Below are 27886 nucleotides of genomic sequence, written 5' to 3'. Positions count from 1 at the left end.
TGTAAAGTTTTCATGAATACTCTCATTAGTCATGCTGTACACCGTGGACTGGTCGGCAGTCATTGGCAGGCCACATATGGACAAACAACCATCCACAGTCATTCATACCTATGAACAATTTAGAATGGCTACATAATCCAACATGCATGTCGCACGGTGGACTAGTGGCTAACCCAGGGGTGGGCAAACTTTTTCACTCGCGAGCCGCATTGATTTAACAAAATTGACAGGGGGCATACTATATATTCTACACGTAACAGTCTACCTGGAATTATTATATCTGTAAAAATGTAGTGCAATCAGCTATATGTAGTTGTACCATGGTGTACCAAGGTTGTATGTTAAGTTTCAATGAAATACTTTGGGCCGTATTCAAACACTTGGCGGGCCGCATGTGGCCCCCGGGCCGTAGTTTGCCCACCCCTGGGCTAACCTGTTGGCCACAGTCAGGAGATGCCCGGGCAGCACTTGGGCACCCCGTCCTATGGCATGATTCCAACAAAAGAATCTGTGTGATAACAACAACATCCTTTTGCTCCCCCGGTAGGACGGCGACACTTGAATTTGGTGTGTATGTACTCCAAATGCAAAGTACGCTTCATGCATTTGTAATGGACTGGATCCAACGACTCCAAGTGCCTCTTTCTGTCTGTTCTCTGGCTGAGAAGATAATTCCCAAACAACCCCCACATCATATGCCACTTGTTTTCCGCGGCAATTGAATCCTCGTCAGAGACGGCGCTCTCCACTTGGGGACTAATGCCTGCAGCGACAAACAGCCAAATGGCTTTCAACGCACCATTGATAGAGGGATGCGGCGGATGGAGCGAGCACCTCTCCATGCTGCGGTGCTGCTAAACAACCCCGAGTACCTGTAATTGTGGCGCCGCATTGAAAGGCCTGTCAGCTCAAAGGCTCGTGTTTTCAATGGTTTTAAGCGATAATAAACCCTTTGCGGCGCCCGTCTCGGCTGCTAAAAGCAAAAACTTGTCCCATTTAAAGTGGAGTAATGCTGTATGAGAGCTGCGGTGCTAGTTTTTACCTTCAAAATGGCCGTCTTAATTAAACGTGCCCGTTCACCCTTCACAACTCAGATGGCAGGCCTGGGCCGTGAGCACATTTGAAAGCGCTGCTGCTCAAGTACAAAATGTGAAATGGCAGGGTTGACAAACCCTGGTGCCAGGGTGGTGTGGTGTTCACTCGTCATCCATACAGAGGTACAAAAAACAAACAAGGACACTTGACAACATAAGAACTTGAAGACTTGCACCAGGGGAGGTGAAAAGGAGGGTGGAGGTGTTCCAGAGAATGTCCACAAAGACAATCGGTGTTTTAAGTTCCCGATCTCATGGGCAGTGCTCCAGGATCTAGTTAACGAATACAGCCGTAGTCCAGCTGTGGTACCTGAGACGGAAGCCACTGATAGAAACCCGTGTGCTTCAGCACAGGTTAGATAGATTCCATGAATGTGTTCAGTAGGGATGCTGATGGTTCACGTACTGATCATCCATGATTGAAATCGGCTGATCCAGATCTCATGGATCAACAGTCCATTTTTCAATGCATTTATAAGATGGCTGCTATTGGCCGTCCCCATATGGGGGTGAAAAGCTAGGACAATTCCAAGGGCCCCAAGAACTGCCAGGGCGCACAAAAAATAGTCTTCCCTCGTTTATCACTGTAATTAACTCAAGACCCAACACAATAAGTGTATTTCTGCAAAGTAGGATTCGATATTAATAACCTGATTATGACTTTCTAAATACGGGTTTTAACATTAGAGCCCTGACATGCAACGTCACCCCTGTGGTCACCTTTGCACCCCTATTCTTCTTTTACACCACATTGCACAGGCTACGATCACTGCAGGGACATAACAGACGGCCACCACCAGCATGAGAAGCTAGCAAGCTAACTAGTTAGCCCCTCCAATTTACTAAACGTAAGCGTTTCAAATGTGTGGGCAAGAAGAACAAAGAAGCCAAGAACCTTCTTTTCACCCGATCTCATTAATTAGCTGCCTCTTTTACCTGTTTTTATAGCTTTATAACGGATTGTGGATGATGGGAAAAATTCCCCAAAAGTGTACTTCTCCTGTAAAGTACCCCTGTGAGATATTTTCATGGCATGTGTTGCTGGATGCAAACTTTACATCCCCTCTCAAATGGCACATAAGTTCCACATGGCGGACATGTTTGTTTTGCTTTTGCGGCGGGTCTGCGGTTGATCGGAGCGTCCCTATTTCTTCAGCATATGGTTGCTTTGTTGTGGTTTCTTGTGGTCAACAAATGGATGCTATTTCTTGGGAATGTCCTTTGTTCGGAATGTTTGTTTGATACTGAAGTGTCGCTCCGTTTCCAGTGTGGCTCCCCTTGTAGCCATTTTCCAAGTCAGCGCAAGTATAGTGGACTCCAACGCTTACTGTGTGCCGTTGTATCCAGCCCCCGCTAATGACGATGCTTTATGACTCTCCAAAGAACCCCCTTCTTTCTTCAGCCCCCCTTCTCACATAACCGCACCCTGTTATCCCTCATTAATTTCCTGTAGCGATCACATCGACAGGCTGAAAATTCAATTTAATGACCTGTCTCTGTGCTTCGCCTAATATGATTTTACAGGCTGTTCTGGTCAGGACCCCCAGCCTCATTTACATAACCATCATCCCTGCCAGATAGCGTTGCCCCAGCAACGGAGGAGGAGAGGTCGTGGATAAGTGAGGAAGGGGGGGGGGGGCTATGAGCAGGCGTTGGCAGGAGGAGGAAGGCTGAATGGAGAAGGCAACAGTGAGCCTTTGGTCAGACGGAGAATAGAGATAATCCTTGCTGGTCTGCTCCGTGGAGAACGACTTCCGGGTATGGGGACTCCACGGTGGGCTCTCCTATCTCTGGGGCTGAGGTTGCCGAGGGGGCAAAACCTTCTCTGTGGCAGGGCCTCAGGGGTGGATGAGGTACCTTCCGAGTTCCATAAGAGTTCCATAAGGCCATGGGTGCTGTGGGTTTGTCTTGGTTGACACGATTCTGCAGCATCGCATGGACATCTGGGGCAGTGCCTCTGGATTGGCAGACCTGAGGGCATGTCCCAACTATCGAGGCGTCATACTTCTCAGCCTTCCTTGTGAGGTCTGTTCAGGGGTTCTGGAGAGAAGGTTCCACCAGATAGCTGAATCTCCTGTTTAGGAGTAACGGTGTGGTTTTTGACCTGGTTGTGGAACTGTGGACCAACTGTTGGCAGGGGCCATAATGGCGATCCGACCGTGTTAGGAATGAGCTCCTTCCCCAAGTGAAGGAGTTTAAATGCGGCATCTGCAGTAATGTGGACTACATCGGTTTGTTGTGGTGAAGAGGGAGCTGAGCCGAAAGGCAAACGTGTCAATTTACTGGTCCTTCTGACCCTTGCCAATGGTCATGAACTTCGGGTAGTGACTGAAAGGACAAACCGTCGGTTTTTCTGTAGGGTGGCTGGGTTCTCCCTGCGAGATAAGATGACAAGCGCTGTCATCTGGGTGAAACCTGGAGTAGAACCGTTGAGGTGGTTCGGACATGCCCAGGGGTGGTGTTCAGAGAGCATCTCAAGATCTGCCTGGAGGAGCTCCTTCGCCGTGGTGAGGGAAGTCTGGGCTTTAGGCTGCTGTCCCCATGACCCGACCTTGGATAAGCAGAAGAGTAATGAATGAATGGATGGATGGTCTCCGCCCCCACCCTTTTTCGTCATTCTTGTCCTGAGTGACACAGCCAGTTTTTAAAAAGGCCAGTGGCCCCTCCTTTCCACTTCTTTCACAGTTAAGCAATGTAAGGTTGGACATGAGTGGAATGCAGCACACACCTGCTGGGCTTCCACCCTTAATCTCTCAGAATCAATTAGTTCACCTCCCCTGGTTCAGTCAAACCACATTACCTTAGTGTCAAATCACCGCTTTTTTTTAAAGCTTTTCAGCTTGTCTTCTACCCCTCCTCCTCCTCTGGAAAATAGCGATTTAAAGCCGTAAATGGGCTTGGGAGGAATATCTCGGGACATCCAAGTGCTTCAGGCCGGCACTGCAGCACATCCATTTGTCCAGAAGCAGAATTGCAAAGTAGTCCATCTGCATGGAACCCTGCAGGATCATCTTGCTCTCCCAGCTAATAATCTGTGGTCGATACCAAAGATGCGTGTGATAGATAGAGCCAGAGAGTTAAGAAGACCGCTTGAGCCTGCCCCAAGCCCTCCACGGCCAGTAATTATGAAGTATGAGCCTCATTAGTTTCTCTTCCGCCAGATGGCATTAGCATATTTCAGCCTCTTAATGAAATAAGGGCCCAGTCTAATTGAGGCGAGGGAGAGTGGGGCGTAATTTTGTTTTGGCCGAACCCAATTTAGTTAAGGGGTACATGGTCTATCCAGCTGGATGGTTTTATGTTTTATTGTTTGCAGTCTTTGACTGCCTTTCTGATATTTTGTTCCTGTTGTCACGCAGACGGAGATTGCCAAACGTCTCAACGCAATCCTGGCTCAGATCATGCCATTCTTGTCACAAGAGGTAAGTGTCGCTGTCGCTGCAAACAACTCCAGTGTGGATGACCGTGGTGGCGTCTAAGACTTGGCACCCATTGTTCTCACGATTTATGTGAAGACTTTTTTCTGATATTCATCAGTCCATCACACGCCCTCAGTGAAAGAATCCTATAAGAATACAGTTGTCCTTGAAACGTTTGATCAAATATCCAGACTGATATCAAAATGTCCTGTGGTGTGCCACAGGGATCTGTACCAGGACCACTTATGTTCTCACTGTACATGCTACTTTGAGGACATCCGCAGTTCAAATATAATTCTGTCTAAGGCACGTATGAAAACAGCTTAAAAGAGGCAGGTCATTTATGCATGTAAACGGGACACATCTATTCCGCCCAGAAAGCTGCATCACCCATTTGGAGTGGAGCTGGCAAAACTGCTCTCAGTATTCTATGCAGACTTCAGCGGAAGGCCTTGCGTCTTCTGAACATTGAAGACCCAATCAATGCTGGTATTTACCCCTTGGAGCTTAGAAGAGATGTTTTTACAGACATTTCTTCTTCAAGCCATCGTTGGAAATTGGTTCGATCATCCCCCGGTGTTTGCTAGTTTGAGGACAACAAGATCCTCCTCTACTGCACATCCATACTGTGTAACTATCCCCAGGTCTCGCACACATCTTCACCAATCCTCTTACGTACCAAGGGCATGCCGTCTATGGAACTCGCTGCCAGCTCACACCTTTCCCACCTTACCAAATATGGATATATTCAAGAAAAATATTAATCAGCATTTAGTTGCTATTTTGACTTAAAATAATTAGTATTATTTCGGTCCTTAAATGGAAATTAACTTTAGCTTAGTGGACCGCTTTTCATCAATTCTCTGATGGCAACACCAGGTTCCCATAGTTATTGTAAAAAAAAAAAAAAAAAAAGCTAGATGTTAAAACGCCCCCCAAAACCTCCAAGAAGCTTTTATGGTTTCATATCTATGCTGTGAGCATATAGTAGCAGGTACACTCATGATAAGTATTTTGGGAATTTTAAGCATTAGCAGAACTTCCTTCCTGGGTTCGTTGATTTCATGTCGTAACATAGAAAGGAAGGCTACACCTAGCGTTAAACTCAAAAACAAAAACACATTTGCGTGTGCGTCTCATTACGTGCATTCTGAGCTGCCTCTTTTTAGCTGTTTTTATATCTTTAGAACACACCGAATGTCTCGCATAAGGATTGAGGATGATGGTGAAAAGTCTGAAGTCTTAGATGTGACTGCAGAGACCAGGACTAGATGAGCGAGTCGAGGGAAAAGCCTGGTTTAAGAGCAGCTGTTTTCCATGATTGTGTGCATTTCAGCATCAGCAGCAGGTGGCTCAGGCCGTTGAGCGAGCCAAGCAGGTGACCATGACCGAGCTGAATGCGATCATCGGGGTACGTGGACTTCCCAATCTGCCGCTCACTGTGTGTATACCCCTTTTTCATTCCTTTTTCATTTGACCCGAGGACGAGGGCAAAGCTGCATACCCTGAGGAGGGCTGGCGCCCTAAACTCAAATGCTGCTGCTATTCAAGCGTGCTACATTAGCAAGACATTGTCTTGAGAGGCTTCTTTGTGGACGAAGAATGGTTGAAAGGATGTTGTAGTCTTCATCATCCATCTTCCCATCTGTGATATTTGAACATTCTTATTTGGCATCGCCAAAGCCTCTTCACTTGTGCAGACTTGCCCCAGTCTTCGGTGAGGTGCTATTGTTTTTTGCGGGTTGCAATGTCTTTGAAATGCTGCAATATCGGTATCGAATCGGAAGTGGAAAAGTGGTGGGTTACTGTGCCGTGATTTGACCTCCCCTTTGTTGCTGAAACTGTTCCCCACAGTCAACCCCCCCGTGGATCGGTCCGTCCGGGATGAACAGCCGATGCGGTTTCTCAGCTACACGCTTTGCGTCTGCTTGTGTTTGGTTTGAATCTCTGGCAGCGTTTGGCGTCTAACTTCAACGATTCCCCTCGCTTTGATTCAAGTGGAGAAATCCAAGTGCACTTTAAACATTCCTAATTGGTCTTTTAATAGCGACAAGCCAACAAATGCACATTCCGCTTGGCTCTTGCCAAATGGAGCTTTTTACTGATGTTGGTCCTCCATCTGCTTTTATTTAAACCCTAGACCATTGCTAATAGCAGCTTGGACCCAGATGTAAAAGTGACCCTTCTGATTGGTCCTCTGTAGGAGGGGTTAGCCGGTGGTTAGCTTGTCCCACTGGCAGGGGGTCAAGCCTAATGAGAGTTGGATAGCACAATTTGATTAAACTAAATGAGCCACGAGCGCAACCCCCACTTTGAAAGGTAATTACTTCCTATTTCCCCCTTGAGAAGGGTCAGACTGTCCGCAAGAGGACTGACCTTTCTTTAATTGCAGATGGGTAGGAAGAGCCGAACGCCGGCAGACCAAAGCAAGGCCTAATTATTTGGTTACACATGTGGCAGGTAATCAATCTCCCCGCAGAGAGCCTGTGGAACTTGACATTAAAAGACTGGCAGACTGAAGTCCAATCAAAACATGGATTGTGGTCTACCACAAGATGGACTAATTCAGGCTAGTATGTCAACTAGCGTGTGTGCATGGGAGGCGTACGTGATTGGCAAGATAATAGCTTGATTGCTAAGAATAAGTATTTGTATGTCTATAAATTATTGGAATTATGACGCTCTGATGATGCGATATTAACCGTACAGTGCTGGTGAGCAATTCAAGTGCTTCTTTTTTCCTCCTGCCTGCGATGCTAACCGCCTGTAACGTCCCCTGAGCGCCCTTGTAAACAAACATCCCCTTTCAGAAGGGCATTGTCCCAAATGTTCCACAATGAGGCGGGAAAAAAACCTCATCATCCCCCTGAAAGGCCAGCACTGTGGCGTTTGAAAGAACACGATGTTTGCCAGAGACCAGCTGCTCGGAGCGTGTGTCTGAATACAGCACACCTTGCTGGGCCATGCCAGGTGGCTCCTCCTCCTCGGGAGTCTGGTTCCTCTGAACTCTGCAGTCCCACACCGGCTGCTCGGGGCATGTACCCGAATACAGTGCACCTTGCTGGGCTCCCTCCATTCGATACTCTGGTTCTCTCTGGTTAGTGATGTGTTAGCAGTGTCATGATGGTGCTTTAGGAAACGTCAACAGTTAACTCGGTCAAATCCTACTTTGTTCTCATACTTTCAATAGTTCAATGGAAATAAAAACATAGATATCAATTATCTGTACCGTATCGCTCTTGTGAAGCACATCAATATCTTTGCAATCAAAGAACATTGGCCACATAAAAAGAGGTGTTGTCACACGCTGCTGTCATAATTTACTTAACTTCCTGAACGTAGCGCAAGATTGTAGTCGATAATCGTTGAACAGTTTCCTTATATGAAAATTCCAGCGGGTGCAAACCATCACCGCTACCGTGCCTCCTTGTCGTCCTCGCTGGCTCCTGCTCACAAATCTCTTTCTGGAAGCTTTGCACGGTTTGGTTTATGGGGTAGCTCATGTTTCCACCGTTTGAATGTGCGGCTTTGGAGGCTTGTGCACGTGCGCTGCTTTGGCTTTACACCACTTTTAACAAGAGGCCTTCTGCCCGAGATGGAACTCTAAACACAGGGTGGCCGGGGGTTCATTCATTCATTCACGGCCTGTGGACATTTTTTCCCCCTAAAAGAACATAGAAAAACTGTAAAATTTAAACTGCAATATTGGGACGCAGAATGCTGTGGTTATTGTTTTGAAAAATAAAAGCTATAGCTCTAATATTTGGTGACATACGGTAGGGGGGTGTCATCGGTGTTGAACTAGAAAGCAGCTTCATCAGCAGCGACACCTGTCGTGTATCGTTGTGTATTTGTCATCACTTGGGGGTTTGTAGGCGGGTAACATGGTGATCATCGCCCCCCCCCCCCCCCCCCCCCGCCCCCCTCCAGCCGCTTTGTGCTGCTGTTGCTGTTCTGCAGGGAGCCGGCTTTGCCTAGTTAACTTTAATTGCCAGTTTCCTGTGGAAGTTGCCGGAGCTGCAACGCCGTTTAAACATAATGAAAAAAGATAAGAGTAAAAGGATGCTAGGTCTTTACCCATGAATATTGAATTGGAAGCAATTTATTTCAGACCCCCCCAAAGCCCCCTCCCACCCCTGACCCCCCCCCCCCCCCCCCCCCCTTCCCTATCTTTTGTCCTCCCCGTTCCAATTCTCTATCTCACTCCTTTCCCTCAGCCGTCTGCCCAAGCGCATCTTGCTAATGAGGCTTCTTGATAACGATCCCAGCACGCTTTTCCTCATTAGGCCCCCTGAATAGGGACGCCCCGCCCCGCCCCGACCCATCCCAGGCCCGTGCAATTTCTTTCTCTTCTTATTTATTCATTCTGTCTCGCTGACACTTTCCCTCTTTTCTTGGCTTTTGGTTTTCCGCCTCGGGTTTGCATCCCCCCCCCCCCCCACCTTTCCAATACTGACCCGTAATTAGAGATGCACCAACTTTCTGCCACTGGAGACCCGCTACTTCTTAGAAAGTCGATGTCAAGTCGTTTGTGCACATTGTTTATTCATGTCATGTATTCTTTATGCGATGATATGAAATACACTTTTAGATACATCAGGTGAATTTGCACCAAGTATCGTATCGGCATCGTATCGGCATCGTATCGGTATTGGATGACAAACGAAATCAACAGTATCACACACGCCCCGTTGGATGCTTATCTGATTTAACGGCAAGACGTCATAATTCCGTCATATTGGTCGGGTAATTATCGTGCACCCCCGTCAGCAACGCTTCACTTTCCCGTAGTGTTCTAGTTCCAGCTTGAAGTACTGAGCTGAAAATTCCGTACTGCTAAATAAAGCTTTATATGCGGTACAAGCGTTTTCTATTTACTGTAATGAACGCACGGATGAGGTCATTGAGGTTGTATCCAGCATCAGAATAGAAATCCTGACTTTTTTTTCTTCTGGAGAGACGTTTGATGGATGTGCTAAGTGCTGTTTAACCTTGTTGTAAAGCTCTTGCTTCCCTCCTGCCTGAGTGGCTCTTTAACTCCTGCCTGCCACTCGCTCTGCCCGGAGCCCGGATGCCAGACTTCCCGGCTCTCCTGGGAGTTGGCTCGGCACGTCCTCGTCGATCCTTTCACGAGCGTGCTGGGAGATGTTTTAACATTTCGGGAGATTGTTTCATCTCGGCATGCACCATGATTATGGGAAATCTGATAACATTAAAAATACCTCCCATCTTTTTAACTTCATTCTAACTTCCCCTGAGCGCCTTGTAAGCAAACACTTTTAGAGGAAGGAAGTGATGATGGGAATAAAAAAAAAAAAAGAAACCTGATCAGCTACCTACAACGCTGCTCGGAGCGTGTGCCCGAATACAGTGCACCTTGCTGGGCCACAGCAGGTGGCTCCTCCCCCTCTATAGCCTGGTTCTCCAGATCGTAGTGTTGTGCTAGTAGTCATGATATTCCATTAGGACAAACCAGCAGGTACACTTGGTCACATTTGTTCCAGTCCCACGGACCCCCAGGTGTACTCAAACTACACATTTTAATAGTAATGTAATGAAGTTATACTGTAATATGGGCCTCAAGAAGCAGAATGTTTCAGTATCTGTTAGGAAAAAAGATATCATGCATCTCTAGTTTTGTCCAAATGGAAGTTCATCTGGACAAAAGTATTGAGACAGGCCTGGAGCTAGAATTCCATGCTCCATCCTGAAGGTTGTAAAGAGGTTCTCTTGGCTCTAACTGCTCAAATATTAGCTTTCTAAACAGGGAATCCTACTTTGGGGAATTTCACCTGCACGGTCGGGTGAGGAACCAATCAACCGCCATAAAGGAGGGATTCGTACATGCGGCTGCACATCTAATGTGACAGCAGGATGCGGCGTCATTGTGTAGAAGAATTATCCCATGAAGACAAATACTGCGTTGACTGCAAGAGGCTGCTGCTGCTTTTGAAGGATCTCCGTGTGAAAGAGGTTACCCGATGAGCTGGATCCGCCTGTTGGCCGCCGCCGTCAGCCCGTTATTCCGAATAAACGGATTGGCCTAGAAATAGCGTCATGTTGGTGTAAGCCGGCGCTGATGCAGGCACGGTGCCGCCATTCACCGATTCCCTTCCCAGCCGACCCACTTGTCCTCTCTGCCTTCTTGTCTGCCTCTCCTTGCAGCAGCAGCAGCTGCAGGCCCAGCACCTCTCCCACGCCGCCCACGGACCCCCCGTGCAGCTGCCCCCGCACCCCTCGGGTCTGCAGCCGCCCGGCCTCCCTCCCGTGACGGGCGCCGGCTCGGGCCTGCTGGCGCTCGGCGCTCTCGGAAGCCAGGCTCACCTGCCCGTGAAGGACGAGAAGAACCATCACGACCTGGAGCACCGAGGTAAGGAGCGCCGCACGGCGTGGATTCATGTGGCCGTTTTCATCCGCAATTCCATGAATCAGCAATAAAGATGATGATAACAACCTATGCATTTATTATAAATGATGGCTGTGGTCTTCAGATGAATTATGCATGCAGTCGCTCACGTTGCACATGAAATGAATCTTTGATCTGAATTATGTATTACTTGTATCTGATGAAAGCCATGAAACGTTATGACACCCATACTAATTTGTGCTTTCCCCCCCACCCTTTGGCCCCTCATCTTTTCACTCACCTTTGGCTATTCCGCTGAAAGAACGAGAGTCCAGCACGGTACGTTTACCCTCCCGCTTCTCCTGTGTGCCCCCACCCACCCCACACTGTCTGTCCTGACCAAATTTCAACATTTACAGTAAAAAAAAGAAATGACGATGTAGTGCCATCTAATTTAATTTCATCCACGTTTCCTCACTCTGCTGCACTCTGTATGTATGCTAGTGGCCCCGCCTCCACCCTCTGAGACAGAGACTGTATGACTGACAAAAGGTCTCGCTTCGTTCATGCCATTGTTTTATGGAAGAAACACGCCAAGGTGCTGAAAGCAATGCACGAGTGACGAGGGAAACACGCACACATGCATTTTCATTTCGTACGTGATGAATTAATTTAGTTCTCATCAACGCAGGCCTCAACGCCCACGTGGCATCTTACGGGTTAGCGTCAGGAATCCCTTCCAGGAAGCCAAACAAAACACGTCTTTATGCGTTGACATGCAGAAAACCACATGAAATGCACATAAAAGAACATTTAAGCTACTTTTACCTTCGAGGAAGACGTGATTCTTGATAAATATTTCTATTGATTTCTTGATAATTGCCACCTTCCTGTTTTGCCATGAGTTGTTTCTTCAACCAAAGAAAGTTGCAAGTTAGCATTTCCATAAAGAGCGTGAGAAACACGATGGAATTCAAGGAGAGTTGTCGTTCTCGTGGTCACCTGACCTGGGATGATGACAAATAGATGAATTAATCAATGAAAATAAATCACACAATAAATGGCGTGCATGTGTCCTCCAAACAGGCCGGTAGAGGTTGACTGTGCGTTGTTGTCAGCACCTACGGAAGAGCATAGGCTGACCAGCCAATCAGAAAGGGGCATCTAATCCAATGAAGGGGGCAGGATTACCTTCTTTAATTGCGTCACAATTAAAAGTGACTTTGTTAAAGTCCTTGCTTATTGGACTGGATTATAGCGCTCGGAGAACTGGAGCGTAATGCTCCATTGGAGGGGCCAGATTAAGTTCCCACTGACTGGCCTTTCTGAAGGGATCCCAGCGTGCCCTCCATCTTGTTTAGTGACGAGCAACCGCCACCGCTGCTGCTTTACCCGATCTTGCCGCACCTCTTTCCACGTGCAGCCACTCGGGCTTCAAAGCTTCCTATTCTCCTGTCTGTTGTAATCCCAACCCGGGTGAGGCGGGAATGACGGGCTGATTGAGTCCAAGCGGCCCTTTAAAGGTCGCCGGCTTGCATACGATGATGATTCTGTATTCCGTCAATGAATGGCTTCCTATTCCAGTATTCCGGCTCCAAATCAGAAGTTGTTGCACAAATGGGAATATTTGGAGGCAAATTGCTGTCTTGGTGGGGGAAGGAAGTCCGACTCTAAGCCAGCATTTTTCCAAAGGGGAAATTGGAAAGGGGTGCTTGATACTAAAAGCAGGGATCAGTATTATTTTTGAGACCACCTTTGCCCCTGTTGGACCTTTCCTTCCAGGGCTTTCATGTCCGTCCCCCTTTTGCAACGACAAGGGTGAGTTGCTTCTGGCTGCCCTCGGAGTTCTCCCCTCAGCTTTCCGTCTCGGGACATCCTTCAATCTCAGCCCTTTTTCAAAAGCCGTCACCACCTTTGTGTGTTTTGTTAGAAGTACTACTACGGTTCTACAGTTTTAGGTACGTTTCAGCAAAATGTAATTTCTATCAGAGACCCAGTTTTGGTGGAAAGATAGAAATGTAAAACATCTAAACACAACGTAAAGACGTGACAATAAGAGAACAGCTTGAACTAAAAGACCCCGGTTTGCAGCAGCGGAAGGCGTGCCACTTCATGTGGGCATGCCCTCTTGTGGGGAGAAGCTCAATGCCACACTGCTACGCTCTCGTGGTTTGCCAAGTTGCTTTTCTTTTCACCTCCTTTATTCCCGTTCCCCTGTTGGCGACACCCTGTTCATTGTGTCGACACAATGCACTCGCGTCTCCTCCCGTTCCTCCATGGCTTCCTGTCCATGCCTTCATTTCACTGGGGGGCTGGGGCGGGCGGCGGGGGCGGGCCCACGCCCAGTGCACACTCTCCTTAGAACTTTGCTCATTGGATTCCTCCTCTGAGGGTTCTGGCCTTTATTTGATCATGTCTTTCTTCTCTCACATCCTTGTTTGGTTCCAACTTGTTCCCGTTGCTCCAAGCTTGTCTCGGAATATTCCCCTTTGGGATTAGTCAGGATGTGTTTGAACACAAACATGTCCTCGGCTGTCCGTCGTCTGTCCCGGGCATCCTCTGCTTTGGGCTACTACAGGAATGATGGTGGCTTTCTCAGCCGCCCCACCCGCCGCCCCCGCCCCCGTCCCCCCCTTCCCTCCCAAATCAGTCCAGCGCCAGTGCGCACTTGGCTTTAGTCAATATTGCCACAGCTTGGAGTGAAGAATAGATCCCAGAGTCATGTCTAGACTTAAGTGTTGGCTGGAATTGGGTAGAGCGGAGCGTTCTCCAGCCCTTCCATCTGCCGCTTCCCTCCGCAAAAAGTCTGTTTACTTTCCGTCCGTGCCAGGATGGAGGCAAACATTCGCTTTCATCGTCTTCTGGTGTACGGTACGCTGATACAGATGTGCTGTTTTCTCGGCAGAACAATTCCGTGTCGCCGTCAGACAGCCTGCGGGCAGCCAGCGAGAAGCACCGCGGCTCGTCTGATTACGGACTTGACCCCAAAAAACGCAAAGTGGATGACAAGGACAGCATGAGCAGATACGTGAGTAGCACGCTGAACGCGTGGGCATGCCCACGACGTTGGCCCACATTTGCCGTTCCTTCATCGTCTTCGGACGCACCGCACCCCGCCCGGCTGGACCGGGTGGACGTCTGTACCAGATTCTGGGAATTATTCAAGGATCTTTTCTATTCATTTCCTTTCAGGACAGCGACGGCGACAAGAGCGACGACCTGGTGGTGGATGTTTCCAACGAGGTGAGACCGCCGAAGCTGCTCCGCCACATTCCTTAGTGTGAATGTTGCATGGAGACTAAACACAGCTGTCTATGGGAGGGGGGGGGGGGCAGTCGGTCTGCGCTAATGTTGTGTGTGAGGATCCTTTGTCGGAATTCTTTTGGCAGCCAAGCATAAAGTTCCTTGCCGTAAGACGGATGAGAAGGAGCAGGTGAAGGAGGCGTGTTTGAGCACACAAGTGGATGTATTATCCGTGTTTACACGCCAGGCCTCGTTTGTTTGACCTACATGTGCACGCCGCTCGCTTCCTCCGCTCTGTTTGCTCAATCTCTCTCCTCGTTTAACTCCGTAGGACCCGGCCACCCCTCGGGTCAGCCCTGCTCACTCTCCTCCGGAGAACGGCCTGGACAAATCGCGGGTCCTGAAAAAGGACGCGGCGCCCAACAGCCCCGCCTCCGTGGCATCCTCGGGGAGCACGCCATCCTCCAAAGCCAAGGACCACGCCCACATGGCGGTGAGTGACACTCTTTTAAAAACTGGACGGGTGAAAGGGCTTTAAAAAGGGTTGTTGTCAAGTGGAGTGGGTGTTTGTGTGGAGGCCCGGTGTCCAGGAGGCTTAGCAGTTAGCTGCTATGACGGGCTTGGGGGGGCCACTGGGTCCATGCACGCTGTGGGAATCAAACCCTGTGGTTTACTCCTCTCAATCGCCTTTATGGCTTAGCCTATAAATGCTGCTTTCTTCCTCACTGGCGCTAGAAAGGACTCGGCGGCGTGATGCCTTTACTTCCCCGATTCCTCTCATCCACCATCCCGCCCTCCGACACCGTGACTGGATGGGGGGGGGCATATTGTCCCATTCCGTCGGTTTGATGTCAAGTATTCCACCAAGGATTGGTAGTCCGTGGTAAACGTGTGAAGTATGTGGAAACCAAGGGTAGGCAACCTGCGGCTCTGATATTTCCTAGCACAATGTTAAAAATAACCGTCAAAATATTCCACTTTCTTTTCATTTGAATCCATCCAAACACTTTCTAGCGATGCCAGCCATTTTTGGGACATTTACCAGGTCAGACCACAAAACCTGCTGATTACTGGATGATGCTAACGACTGGGATCTTCCCTCCTTCCATCCGTTACTCCAGTGGCTCCCACTTTAATTTTTTATTGTCCCCTGTAAAATATGTGTGGGTCTGCGTGATGGCGCACCAGGAACATTTAGAAATGTTGAAAATGAGTAGTACACATTCATTTCCATCAAGCGGTTGTGAATGCACCTTGAACTTTTGGAGCAGGTAGCCTCGTCCTTTCTGTTCTTATTGCCCAAAGCCGTATCTTCTACTCAGCAATTCCCGCTCCCAGGCGGACAGCGGCTTCTTTTTTCCGACTTCATTGCCTCCATCCTGCTCTTTGCACGTCGTCTATCTCAGGGAGGAGCCAATGAACGGGAATGCAGGCCCACGTGGGAACACCGGAACTCAACACGGTGTAAATAAGCGGCGCGGGGGCGTGGTCCTTTTGTGCCCATTTTTGGTCATTTGTGCGTAAACGGAACGCAAACCCTCTTCCCACTTTTCTTGTGTTCCACAAATAAATAAATGAAGGACACGCAAATGCTTTTCCCTGGATTGGGAAAGGAAGCAAACGCTGAATTATTCCAGTTTGTCTGGCGAAGTTTAACAAGCTTGACGTCTTAGCAAAGGTTTATGCCTCGACCGCTGAGCCAGGCACTCAAACATGCCTGGAATGAATTGTCCAAGTTAGATTGGATTACTCTGAGCCGTCCACTCAGATTCAGCCCGGATTTGCTCGCCAGCGGGAGTATTCCGTCCCTTCAAAACAAAAGCGTTCAGCCAGGTGTGTTACCGAGGACACGTTACACGACACGGGAGCAAAAGGACTAAAAGATCTTTGTTTTGTTTTAGAATGACAAGTCATCTACACCAAGCCTGAAGTCCAACACCCCCACGCCCAGGAACGAGGCCCCCACACCAGGAACCAGCACCACGCCTGGACTCAGGCCTTTGACCATGGGAAAACCGCCCGGAATGGTGGAAGCCTTAGGTACCAAACACTCGGCCGCAAACGTGGTTTACATAACAACAAACTAGCTGGTGGTCTTCCTCGTGGCCTGGAGGTCTCAGGTTGTTGAAGCGTTCATGTTTGGGGGGGGGGGTAGAAACGTAGAAAGGTTTGACCCAGCGATGTGCCGTATAGACGTACGTTACATAGACAAGCGTGAAAAAGGAGCCGATGTGAACGACTGAAATGATCTTTCGTCCCCCCCAGCCGCCCCTGCCCTCCGCACACCCCTCTCCATTGCGGGTTCCTACGCCGCCCCCTTCGCCATGATGGGCCATCATGAAATGAACGGCTCCCTGACCAGTCCGGGCGTCTACCCTGGCCTCATTTCACCCCAGATGAGTGCGGCCGCCGCGGCCGCCGCTTACGGACGCTCACCCATCGTAAATATTTCAGCTTCAATATACTTTGGTATTTGTACTACATGTCTGTTTCACATCTTCTACGTGTGGACTTGGAGCTCATGGCTCTTCCATCAGCTGTGGCTGCAGACCACTTGGAGGCCCCAAGTATTCAATGCCATGACTTTGATGTTTGCTGGTTGGAATTCCAATGGCTTGAAAAAGCCTCTTCCCACAAATCTCATGTTGGAAAATCCCAGGTTTTCATTGGTGTTAGCAAGCAAGATGTGGTGGTATCTCATCACATCTCCAAGAGGACGTGTGGTGGTATCTCATCACATCTCCAAGAGGACGTGTGGTGGCATCTCATCACATCTCCAAGAGGACGTGTGGTGGCATCTCATCACATCTCCAAGAGGACGTGTGGTGGTATCTCATCACATCTCCAAGAGGACGTGTGGTGGTATCTCATCACATCTCCAAGAGGACGTGTGGTGGCATCTCATCACATCTCCAAGAGGACTTGTGGTGGTATCTCATCACATCTCCAAGAGGACTTGTGGTGGTATCTCATCACATCTCCTAGAAGACGTGTGGTGGTATCTCATCACATCTCCAAGAGGACGTGTGGTGGTATCTCATCACATCTCCAAGAGGACGTGTGGTGGTATCTCATCACATCTCCAGGAGGACGTGTGGTGGTATCTCATCACATCTCCAAGAGGACGTGTGGTGGTATCTCATCACATCGCCAAGAGCACTTGTGGTGGTATCTCATCACATCTCCAAGAGGACGTGTGGTGGCATCTCATCACATCTCCAAGAGGACTTGTGGTGGTATCTCATCACATCTCCAAGAGGACGTGTGGTGGTATCTCATCACATCTCCAAGAGGACTTGTGGTGGTATCTCATCACATCTCCAAGCGAGATGTGGTGGTATCTCATCACATCTCCTAGAAGACGTGTGGTGGTATCTCATCACATCTCCAAGAGGACGTGTGGTGGTATATCATCACATCTCCAAGCGAGATGTGGTGGTATCTCATCACATCTCCAAGCGAGATGTGGTGGTATCTCATCACATCTCCAAGCGAGATGTGGTGGTATCTCATCACATCTCCAAGCGAGATGTGGTGGTATCTCATCACATCTCCAAGAGGACGTGTGGTGGTATCTCATCACATCTCCAAGAGGACGTGTGGTGGTATCTCATCACATCTCCAAGAGGACTTGTGGTGGTATCTCATCACATCTCCAAGAGGACGTGTGGTGGTATATCATCACATCTCCAGGAGGACTTGTGGTGGTATCTCATCACGTCTCCAAGAGGACGTGTGGTGGTATCTCATCACATCTCCAAGAGGACGTGTGGTGGTATCTCATCACATCGCCAAGAGCACTTGTGGTGGTATCTCATCACATCTCCAAGAGGACGTGTGGTGGTATCTCATCACATCGCCAAGAGCACTTGTGGTGGTATCTCATCACATCTCCAAGAGGACGTGTGGTGGTATCTCATCACATCTCCAAGAGGACGTGTGGTGGTATCTCATCACATCTCCAAGAGGACGTGTGGTGGTATCTCATCACATCTCCAAGAGGACGTGTGGTGGTATCTCATCACATCTCCAAGAGGACTTGTGGTGGTATCTCATCACATCTCCAAGAGGACTTGTGGTTTTATCTCATCACGTCTCCAAGAGGACGTGTGGTGGTATCTCATCACGTCTCCAAGAGGACGTGTGGTGGTATCTCATCACATCTCCAAGAGGACTTGTGGTGGTATCTCATCACATCTCCAAGAGGACGTGTGGTGGTATCTCATCACATCGCCAAGAGCACTTGTGGTGGTATCTCATCACATCTCCAAGAGGACTTGTGGTTTTATCTCATCACATCTCCAAGAGGACGTGTGGTGGTATCTCATCACATCTCCAAGAGGACGTGTGGTGGTATCTCATCACATCTCCAAGAGGACGTGTGGTGGTATCTCATCACATCTCCAAGAGGACGTGTGGTGGTATCTCATCACATCTCCAAGAGGACGTGTGGTGGTATCTCATCACATCTCCAAGAGGACGTGTGGTGGTATCGCATCACATCTCCAAGAGGACGTGTGGTGGTATCGCATCACATCTCCAAGAGGACGTGTGGTGGTATCTCATCACATCTCCAGGAGGACGTGTGGTGGTATCTCATCACATCTCCAGGAGGACATGTGGTAGAATCCATGCTGCTGCCTTTAAACGTACTTTCATGATATTCCAAAGGTTTGGTTTCCGTGTGTCTTTTGTCATGCAGGCGGGGTTTGACCCCCACCCCCACATGAGAGCTCCAGGCCTGCCAGCCAGCCTCACTTCCATTTCAGGAGGAAAACCGTGAGTGGTTGAGCTTTCAGGACGTATATTGATACCTCCATCTTCCTCACGTTCATCTCCAACCCCCCCCCACAGGGCTTATTCTTTTCACGTGAGTGCCGACGGTCAGATGCAGCCCGTGCCCTTCCCTCCAGACGCCCTGATTGGCCCGGGCATCCCTCGCCACGCTCGCCAGATCAACACGCTGAGCCACGGGGAAGTCGTGTGCGCCGTCACCATCAGCAATCCCACACGCCACGTCTACACGGGCGGCAAAGGCTGCGTCAAGATCTGGGACATCAGCCAACCGGGCAGCAAGAGTCCCGTGTCCCAGCTGGACTGTCTGGTAATTAGCCGACATCCACTTCCTTATATGCAGTACTACTACTACTACTACTACTACTACTACTACTACTACTACTACTACTCTGGAGCAATCAGTAGCCATGCCTTATATGCAGTACTACTACTACTACTGCTACTACTACTACTACTACTACTCTGGAGCAATCAGTAGCCATGCCTTATATGCAGTACTACTACTACTACTGCTACTACTACTACTACTACTACTCTGGAGCAATCAGTAGCCATGCCTTATATGCAGTACTACTACTACTACTACTACTACTACTACTACTACTACTCTGGAGCAATCAGTCGCCATGCCTTATATGCAGTACTACTACTACTACTACTACTACTACTACTACTCTGGAGCAATCAGTCGCCATGCCTTATATGCAGTACTACTACTACTACTACTCTGGAGCAATCAGTCGCCATGCCTTATATGCAGTACTACTACTACTACTACTACTACTACTACTACTCTGGAGCAATCAGTAGCCATGCCTTATATGCAGTACTACTACTACTACTACTACTCTGGATCAATCAGTAGCCATGCCTTATATGCAGTACTACTACTACTACTACTACTCTGGATCAATCAGTAGCCATGCCTTATATGCAGTACTACTACTACTACTACTACTCTGGAGCAATCAGTAGCCATGCCTTATATGCAGTACTACTACTACTACTACTACTACTACTCTGGATCAATCAGTAGCCATGCCTTATATGCAGTACTACTACTACTACTACTACTCTGGAGCAATCAGTAGCCATGCCTTATATGCAGTACTACTACTACTACTACTACTACTACTACTACTACTACTACTACTCTGGAGCAATCAGTAGCCATGCCTTATATGCAGTACTACTACTACTACTACTACTACTACTACTACTACTACTACTCTGGAGCAATCAGTAGCCATGCCTTATATGCAGTACTACTACTACTACTACTACTCTGGAGCAATCAGTAGCCATGCTTTATATGCAGTACTACTACTACTACTACTACTACTACTACTACTCTGGAGCAATCAGTAGCCATGCCTTATATGCAGTACTACTACTACTACTACTACTACTACTACTACTCTGGAGCAATCAGTAGCCATGCCTTATATGCAGTACTACTACTACTACTACTACTACTACTCTGGATCAATCAGTAGCCATGCCTTATATGCAGTACTACTACTACTACTACTCTGGAGCAATCAGTAGCCATGCCTTATATGCAGTACTACTACTACTACTACTACTACTACTACTACTACTACTACTACTACTACTGTGGATAAATCCGTAGCCATGCCTTATATGCAGTACTACTACTACTACTACTACTACTACTCTGGATCAATCAGTAGCCATGCCTTATATGCAGTACTACTACTACTACTACTACTACTCTGGATCAATCAATAGCCATGCCTTATATGCAGTACTACTACTACTACTACTACTCTGGATCAATCAGTAGCCATGCCTTATATGCAGTACTACTACTACTACTACTACTACTACTCTGGATCAATCAGTAGCCATGCCTTATATGCAGTACTACTACTACTACTACTACTCTGGATCAATCAGTAGCCATGCCTTATATGCAGTACTACTACTACTACTACTACTACTCTGGATCAATCAGTAGCCATGCCTTATATGCAGTACTACTACTACTACTACTACTCTGGATCAATCAGTAGCCATGCCTTATATGCAGTACTACTACTACTACTACTACTACTCTGGATCAATCAGTAGCCATGCCTTATATGCAGTACTACTACTACTACTACTACTACTCTGGATCAATCAGTAGCCATGCCTTATATGCAGTACTACTACTACTACTACTACTACTCTGGATCAATCAATAGCCATGCCTTATATGCAGTACTACTACTACTACTACTACTCTGGATCAATCAGTAGCCATGCCTTATATGCAGTACTACTACTACTACTACTACTCTGGATCAATCAGTAGCCATGCCTTATATGCAGTACTACTACTACTACTACTACTACTACTACTCTGGATCAATCAGTAGCCATGCCTTATATGCAGTACTACTACTACTACTACTACTACTCTGGATCAATCAGTAGCCATGCCTTATATGCAGTACTACTACTACTACTACTACTACTCTGGATCAATCAGTAGCCATGCCTTATATGCAGTACTACTACTACTACTACTACTACTACTACTCTGGATCAATCAGTAGCCATGCCTTATATGCAGTACTACTACTACTACTACTACTACTCTGGATCAATCAGTAGCCATGCCTTATATGCAGTACTACTACTACTACTACTACTACTCTGGATCAATCAGTAGCCATGCCTTATATGCAGTACTACTACTACTACTACTACTACTCTGGATCAATCAGTAGCCATGCCTTATATGCAGTACTACTACTACTACTACTACTACTACTCTGGATCAATCAGTAGCCATGCCTTATATGCAGTACTACTACTACTACTACTACTCTTGATCAATCAGTAGCCATGCCTTATATGCAGTAATACTACTACTACTACTACTACTACTCTGGATCAATCAGTAGCCATGCCTTATATGCAGTAATACTACTACTACTACTACTACTACTCTGGATCAATCAGTAGCCATGCCTTATATGCAGTACTACTACTACTACTACTACTACTCTGGATCAATCAGTAGCCATGCCTTATATGCAGTACTACTACTACTACTACTACTACTACTACTCTGGATCAATCAGTAGCCATGCCTTATATGCAGTAATACTACTACTACTACTACTACTACTCTGGATCAATCAGTAGCCATGCCTTATATGCAGTACTACTACTACTACTACTACTACTCTGGATCAATCAGTAGCCATGCCTTATATGCAGTACTACTACTACTACTACTACTACTCTGGATCAATCAGTAGCCATGCCTTATATGCAGTACTACTACTACTACTACTACTACTACTCTGGATCAATCAGTAGCCATGCCTTATATGCAGTACTACTACTACTACTACTACTCTTGATCAATCAGTAGCCATGCCTTATATGCAGTAATACTACTACTACTACTACTACTACTCTGGATCAATCAGTAGCCATGCCTTATATGCAGTAATACTACTACTACTACTACTACTACTCTGGATCAATCAGTAGCCATGCCTTATATGCAGTACTACTACTACTACTACTACTACTCTGGATCAATCAGTAGCCATGCCTTATATGCAGTACTACTACTACTACTACTACTACTACTACTCTGGATCAATCAGTAGCCATGCCTTATATGCAGTACTACTACTACTACTACTACTACTCTGGATCAATCAGTAGCCATGCCTTATATGCAGTACTACTACTACTACTACTACTACTCTGGATCAATCAGTAGCCATGCCTTATATGCAGTACTACTACTACTACTACTACTACTCTGGATCAATCAGTAGCCATGCCTTATATGCAGTACTACTACTACTACTACTACTACTCTGGATCAATCAGTAGCCATGCCTTATATGCAGTACTACTACTACTACTACTACTACTACTCTGGATCAATCAGTAGCCATGCCTTATATGCAGTACTACTACTACTACTACTACTCTTGATCAATCAGTAGCCATGCCTTATATGCAGTAATACTACTACTACTACTACTACTACTCTGGATCAATCAGTAGCCATGTCTTATATGCAGTTCTACTACTACTACTACTACTACTACTACTCTGGATCAATCAGTAGCCATGCCTTATATGCAGTACTACTACTACTACTATTCTGGATCAATCAGTAGCCATGCCTTATATGCAGTACTACTACTAATACTACTACTACTCTAGAGCAATCAGTAGCCATGCCTTATATGCAGTACTACTACTACTACTACTACTACTACTACTACTCTGGATCAATCAGTAGCCATGTCTTATATGCAGTTCTACTACTACTACTACTACTACTCTGGATCAATCAGTAGCCATGCCTTATATGCAGTACTACTACTACTACTATTCTGGATCAATCAGTAGCCATGCCTTATATGCAGTACTACTACGACTCTGTATGACGCATTACTGTCCAGGGTAGTAGTACTGCTAGTACTGCTTTGCGGTACTGCTGAAACGCTGACGGCCTGGTTGTGGTTCTTCTCCAGAACCGGGACAATTACATCCGTTCTTGCAAGCTGTTGCCGGACGGCCGGACCCTGATCGTGGGCGGCGAGGCCAGCACGCTGACCATCTGGGACCTGGCATCCCAGACGCCACGCATCAAGGCGGAGCTCACCTCCTCCGCCCCGGCCTGCTACGCGCTGGCCATCAGCCCCGACGCCAAGGTCTGCTTCTCCTGCTGCTCGGATGGAAACATCGCCGTGTGGGACCTCCATAATCAGACCCTCGTCAGGTCAGAACCCCCAGGGTGTCCATACGAGGCTCTTGGACGTCTTCTAAGAATGGTGGTCTTATTCCAGGCAGTTCCAGGGCCACACAGATGGAGCCAGCTGTATCGACATCTCCCACGATGGGACCAAGCTCTGGACCGGGGGGTTGGACAACACGGTCCGCTCCTGGGATTTGAGAGAAGGGCGGCAGCTCCAGCAACACGACTTTACCTCCCAGGTAGAGACCATCCTTCCGGTCATGGAGGACACTTACCCGTGTCAGAGATGCTAGCGGCTAGCGTGGCGAGGCGAGGCGTCACTACGCCAGTCACGTACTTCTTGGGTGGAACAACGTTAAGAACAACGTTAAGAGCTCGGCTCATAGGCAGGTCACGTGGAAACGGAACGTTGGTGGCCATTTTGGATGTTTTATCAGTGGGTGCGTCCCATTACGTGCATCCTTAGCTGCCTCTTTTTAGCTCTTTTTACATTTGAATGACACACATGAGAAAAACATTAGGATTGTGGATGATGGTAAAATTGCCAAAAAGTGTGCTTTTCCTTGAACGTGGGGCGAGTCCTAAGTTGTTAACGTTGACGCTTGTTGACGCTCGGGCGAGTCCTTGACATGTCGTCCATGCAGGACTTCCAGATTGCAAACTGATCAAGGATCTTCAGCGGCTAATCATCCGCTACTTTGTCCTCCTTTCAGATCTTCTCCCTGGGCTACTGTCCCACGGGAGAATGGCTGGCCGTGGGCATGGAGAGCAGCAACGTGGAGGTGCTGCACCACACCAAGCCTGACAAGTACCAGCTCCATCTGCACGAAAGCTGCGTCCTCTCGCTCAAGTTCGCCTACTGTGGTACCTCAGCTTCTCTTACTGTTGGAGACACGTTAGCTTGATTTGCTGGGCTGTGCTAAGACAGACCGCCATCACGCGGCTGCAGTATTGGGGTGGAGGGGGGGTGGGGGGGTTATACTTTACAGTACAGCAGATCCCTGCACACTCGCCACCGAGCTTTCTGCTTTTCGAGGGATGCTAATTAGCTAAATTAGCTAAAATGCTAATAGTTTACTCCTGATAATTCAGGCGTCATCCACATGTAGCCCCCACATGGCCCCCTCACAAGACCGTGAGCCAAGTTTAGGGCTTAAACCTGGACTCCTGCTGTAAACATTCAAAGCCATCCACCATCTTGCCCCCCCCCCCACCTCCTCTCTCTCTCTCCAATCTTCTCTGTCCACCTCACCGTCCCACCTTCTCGCCTCGGCACCATGGCTTGGAGAGCTTTCAGCCGACTTCCAAAGTTTAGCGCTCCATCCCACCGGACATCCGCAACATGGACGCTCTTCCTCTTTTCCACACTCAAGTGGGGGCAAGCCATGTGTCTAATATTTTCATTTTGCCAATTTTTCATCATGCCAATTACTTTTTCACCATTTGGGGAAATGTAGGGCGCTATTGTAGTACAATTTAGAGGGAGACTGGGAGACTGGGAGACTGGTACTGAAAGAGACTGAGTCTTGGATACTCGGATTGAGAGAGTGAGAGACAGAGAGAGACTGCAAACTCCACCCCAAAGTCTTCATATCTGCTGGTAGACCACCAACTTGGTGTTTCAGCCACTACAAAGCTGGTTTATTGACACGATGCTTCCTCTAGGATCTTGCTGCCGTCCATTACAGCAGCAGTCAAGCATCATCAGTGGTTTGGGTAATTAATGTCAAGCTGATCCGAATAATTGGCTGGAAACAACATGACCCATCATGTATGCAGTATCGGGTCCTTTATGGCCTTGCTCGTCTTATTAGTCATATTGTTGTTCTGGAAGACGCCCTAACCAGATTGCTGCGAATGTGGATTATAATCTCAAGACATTCATGATGTACTTGCAGGCAAATGGTTTGTGAGCACAGGGAAAGACAATCTCCTGAACGCATGGAGGACTCCGTATGGTGCCAGCATATTCCAGGTATTCACTTCCAACAATGCATCAGATTTAGCAGCTGTGCCTTGGTTAACATCATCCACCCCTTCCACAAGGTCTGACTCAAACCAAAACAGACTTTAACCAAAGCAAATGTTTCTAAAACTGTGTCAAATTTTGACGCCAAACAAGCAGGTGAACGCAAACCGAGGCAAAGTTTACCGGAGGTAAATGTGCTAACCGGGGCGGATGTTAACCAAGGTACCACTGTACATGATTTGACAGCTGAAATCTCCTGACCTGATATCTTTCACTGGAGCACACGAATGAAGGATCATCTCAGCGCTTGTCGCTTAAGCGTCCTGCCGTCTTCTCTTTGTCCAGTCCAAGGAGTCGTCCTCGGTCCTCAGCTGCGACATCTCGGCGGATGACAAATACATCGTGACGGGGTCCGGCGACAAGAAGGCCACCGTCTACGAGGTCATCTACTAGACCGGGGTCCTCGCTCCGCTTCGGCTCTTCTGCTGGCGCTTGCCCTGCCACCCGCCTGCAAAGCTGGCAACTCAAACTGCTGTACACCCCAGGATACGACTACTGGGGACACCCATACTGGGGTACACCCCAGGATACGACTACTGGGGACACCCATACTGGGGTACACCCCAGGATACGACTACTGGGGACACCCATACTGGGGTACACCCCAGGATACGACTACTGGGGACATCCCTACTGGGGTACACCCCAGGATACGACTACTGGGGACACCCATACTGGGGTCCACCCCTACTGGGGTACACCCCAGGATACAACTACTGGGGACACCCATACTGGGGTACACCCTGGATGCGTCTACTGGGGACATCCCTACTGGGGTACACACCCGGATGCGTCTACTGGGGAACACCCCTACTGGGGTCCACCCCCAGCCCCCCCGGATCCGTCTACGAAGGCTGATTTTTGTCTTTTTTTCTACATTGGGGGTTCTGGTTTTGGTCATTTTTGGTATTTTTCTTGGTATTTTTGCGCATATTTGAGCGTTACCCACGAAGCAGTGCTTCACCCCCCACGGACTGTGCTCCACACACGTCTTGTGAAAAGTGTACATATGGGATTAAATAAAGACATTTTATATATATTATAAATATATATATTTTCATGTCCCGGGTTGGCTCGTGCTGATTGGTTGTCGCTCTCGCTCGCGTAGATCACGTGTGAGCGGGAGAGCAAATCCTAGATGACAAGTTTTTTCTTTCCTGGAAGCGGGGCTGGACTTTGGTACGTTGAGCACCAATGAAACGGCCGCTAGTCTTCGTGCGGTGCCAGATGATCACGGCCGATGTGCGGCCGTCGGGACCCGGATCACGGATCACGGATCCAAGAGACAAGATGGTTGTAAATGTCCTTCTTTTGTCTAGAGAAGATTTTTAAAATTGTGTCCTGCTCTGTCTGTGCTAGCTGTCCTCCTTTTTGGTTTTTGGAGACTGGGGGCGTTTCATGTTGCGCAACCCTTGGACCTCAGTTGGGATCGGGAGCGCTGCAGCGAGGCGAACGCGCACATCAGGACTAAGTGCTCTTTAGCTGACTTTAAGACTTTAGTGAACTACTGGCCGACATGGGAACATTCTGCCCTTTGGTGTCTTACCAATATTCCTGGAATGTGGAAACTGGGAGACTTTGGAGATGCCAAACGAAATCTGCTGTTGCTCAACTTGACATGAAGGCTGAGAGGAATCAAACTGGGGGTTTTTGTTAGTTTTTTTACACTGTGCTCCTCCTGACAATGCTGGCCTTTTCCACAGAAAAGGAAATGTCCCACTGTACCAACCAAAGTATGTAGCAAAGCTGTCAGCACTGGGAAAAATAAACTTGTTCATAAATCAGGAAAACTGTTTTTGGAGGAACCTCGTTCATCAAATCCACTCCATCATCTCACTAAATGATCTTTGAAAAGATCACCGCATCGTTAAATCTCATCATTCCCACCAATTAGTTTTTATTTTTAATGCCCCAATGAGGTGGGATGACCTGTACTGTGCAGGTGAGCAAATCAAGCCCTCCTTTTTTGCATTGACCTCACTAGTTAGCATTCCCATTCCGAGGAAGACATTTTGCGTATTAGTTGTACTAAAGCTCTGAAGAAGGGGGGGTGGGGGGGGGGGGGCATCAAGTGTAACAGACAACCCTATCAGCCTCCTGAGACGCCAGCGTCGTGGTGTTTGAAAAGTGCAAAAGGTTTCCCAGAGACCTCCATGCTCCACGTGGAGCGTGTGCCCGAATACGGTGCACCTTGGTGGGCCACAGCAGGTGGCT

At 48.0% G+C, this 27886-nt stretch overlaps 1 protein-coding gene across 4 annotated transcripts in view; it reads left to right on the top strand.

The window, feature by feature from the left end:
* The window catches only part of LOC131139241 (transducin-like enhancer protein 3-B), a 36451-nt gene extending 8800 nt beyond the window's left edge, over positions 1-27651 (top strand). The window contains exons 6-21 of one of the 4 annotated variants that reach the window (XM_058088639.1): positions 4454-4516; positions 5850-5924; positions 10682-10883; positions 11182-11198; positions 13765-13887; positions 14052-14102; positions 14434-14595; positions 16004-16142; positions 16368-16543; positions 18805-18881; positions 18957-19206; positions 23420-23667; positions 23735-23882; positions 24357-24507; positions 25542-25618; positions 25958-27651. In XM_058088639.1, coding sequence (XP_057944622.1) covers positions 4454-4516; positions 5850-5924; positions 10682-10883; positions 11182-11198; positions 13765-13887; positions 14052-14102; positions 14434-14595; positions 16004-16142; positions 16368-16543; positions 18805-18881; positions 18957-19206; positions 23420-23667; positions 23735-23882; positions 24357-24507; positions 25542-25618; positions 25958-26065 — 2067 coding nt within the window. In that variant the 3' untranslated portion in view covers positions 26066-27651. Of the gene's footprint in view, positions 1-4453; positions 4517-5849; positions 5955-10678; positions 10884-11181; positions 11199-13764; positions 13888-14051; positions 14103-14433; positions 14596-16003; positions 16143-16367; positions 16544-18804; positions 18882-18956; positions 19207-23419; positions 23668-23734; positions 23883-24356; positions 24508-25541; positions 25619-25957 lie in introns of all 4 variants that reach the window. The other 3 variants (XM_058088638.1, XM_058088637.1, XM_058088636.1) reach the window with 3 other exon arrangements.
* The last annotated feature ends 235 nt before the right edge of the window (positions 27652-27886 follow it).

Source organism: Doryrhamphus excisus, chromosome 12, assembly GCF_030265055.1.
Source record: "Doryrhamphus excisus isolate RoL2022-K1 chromosome 12, RoL_Dexc_1.0, whole genome shotgun sequence".
NCBI lineage: Eukaryota > Metazoa > Chordata > Actinopteri > Syngnathiformes > Syngnathidae > Doryrhamphus > Doryrhamphus excisus.
This window is presented reverse-complemented; position numbering and strand designations above follow the sequence as displayed.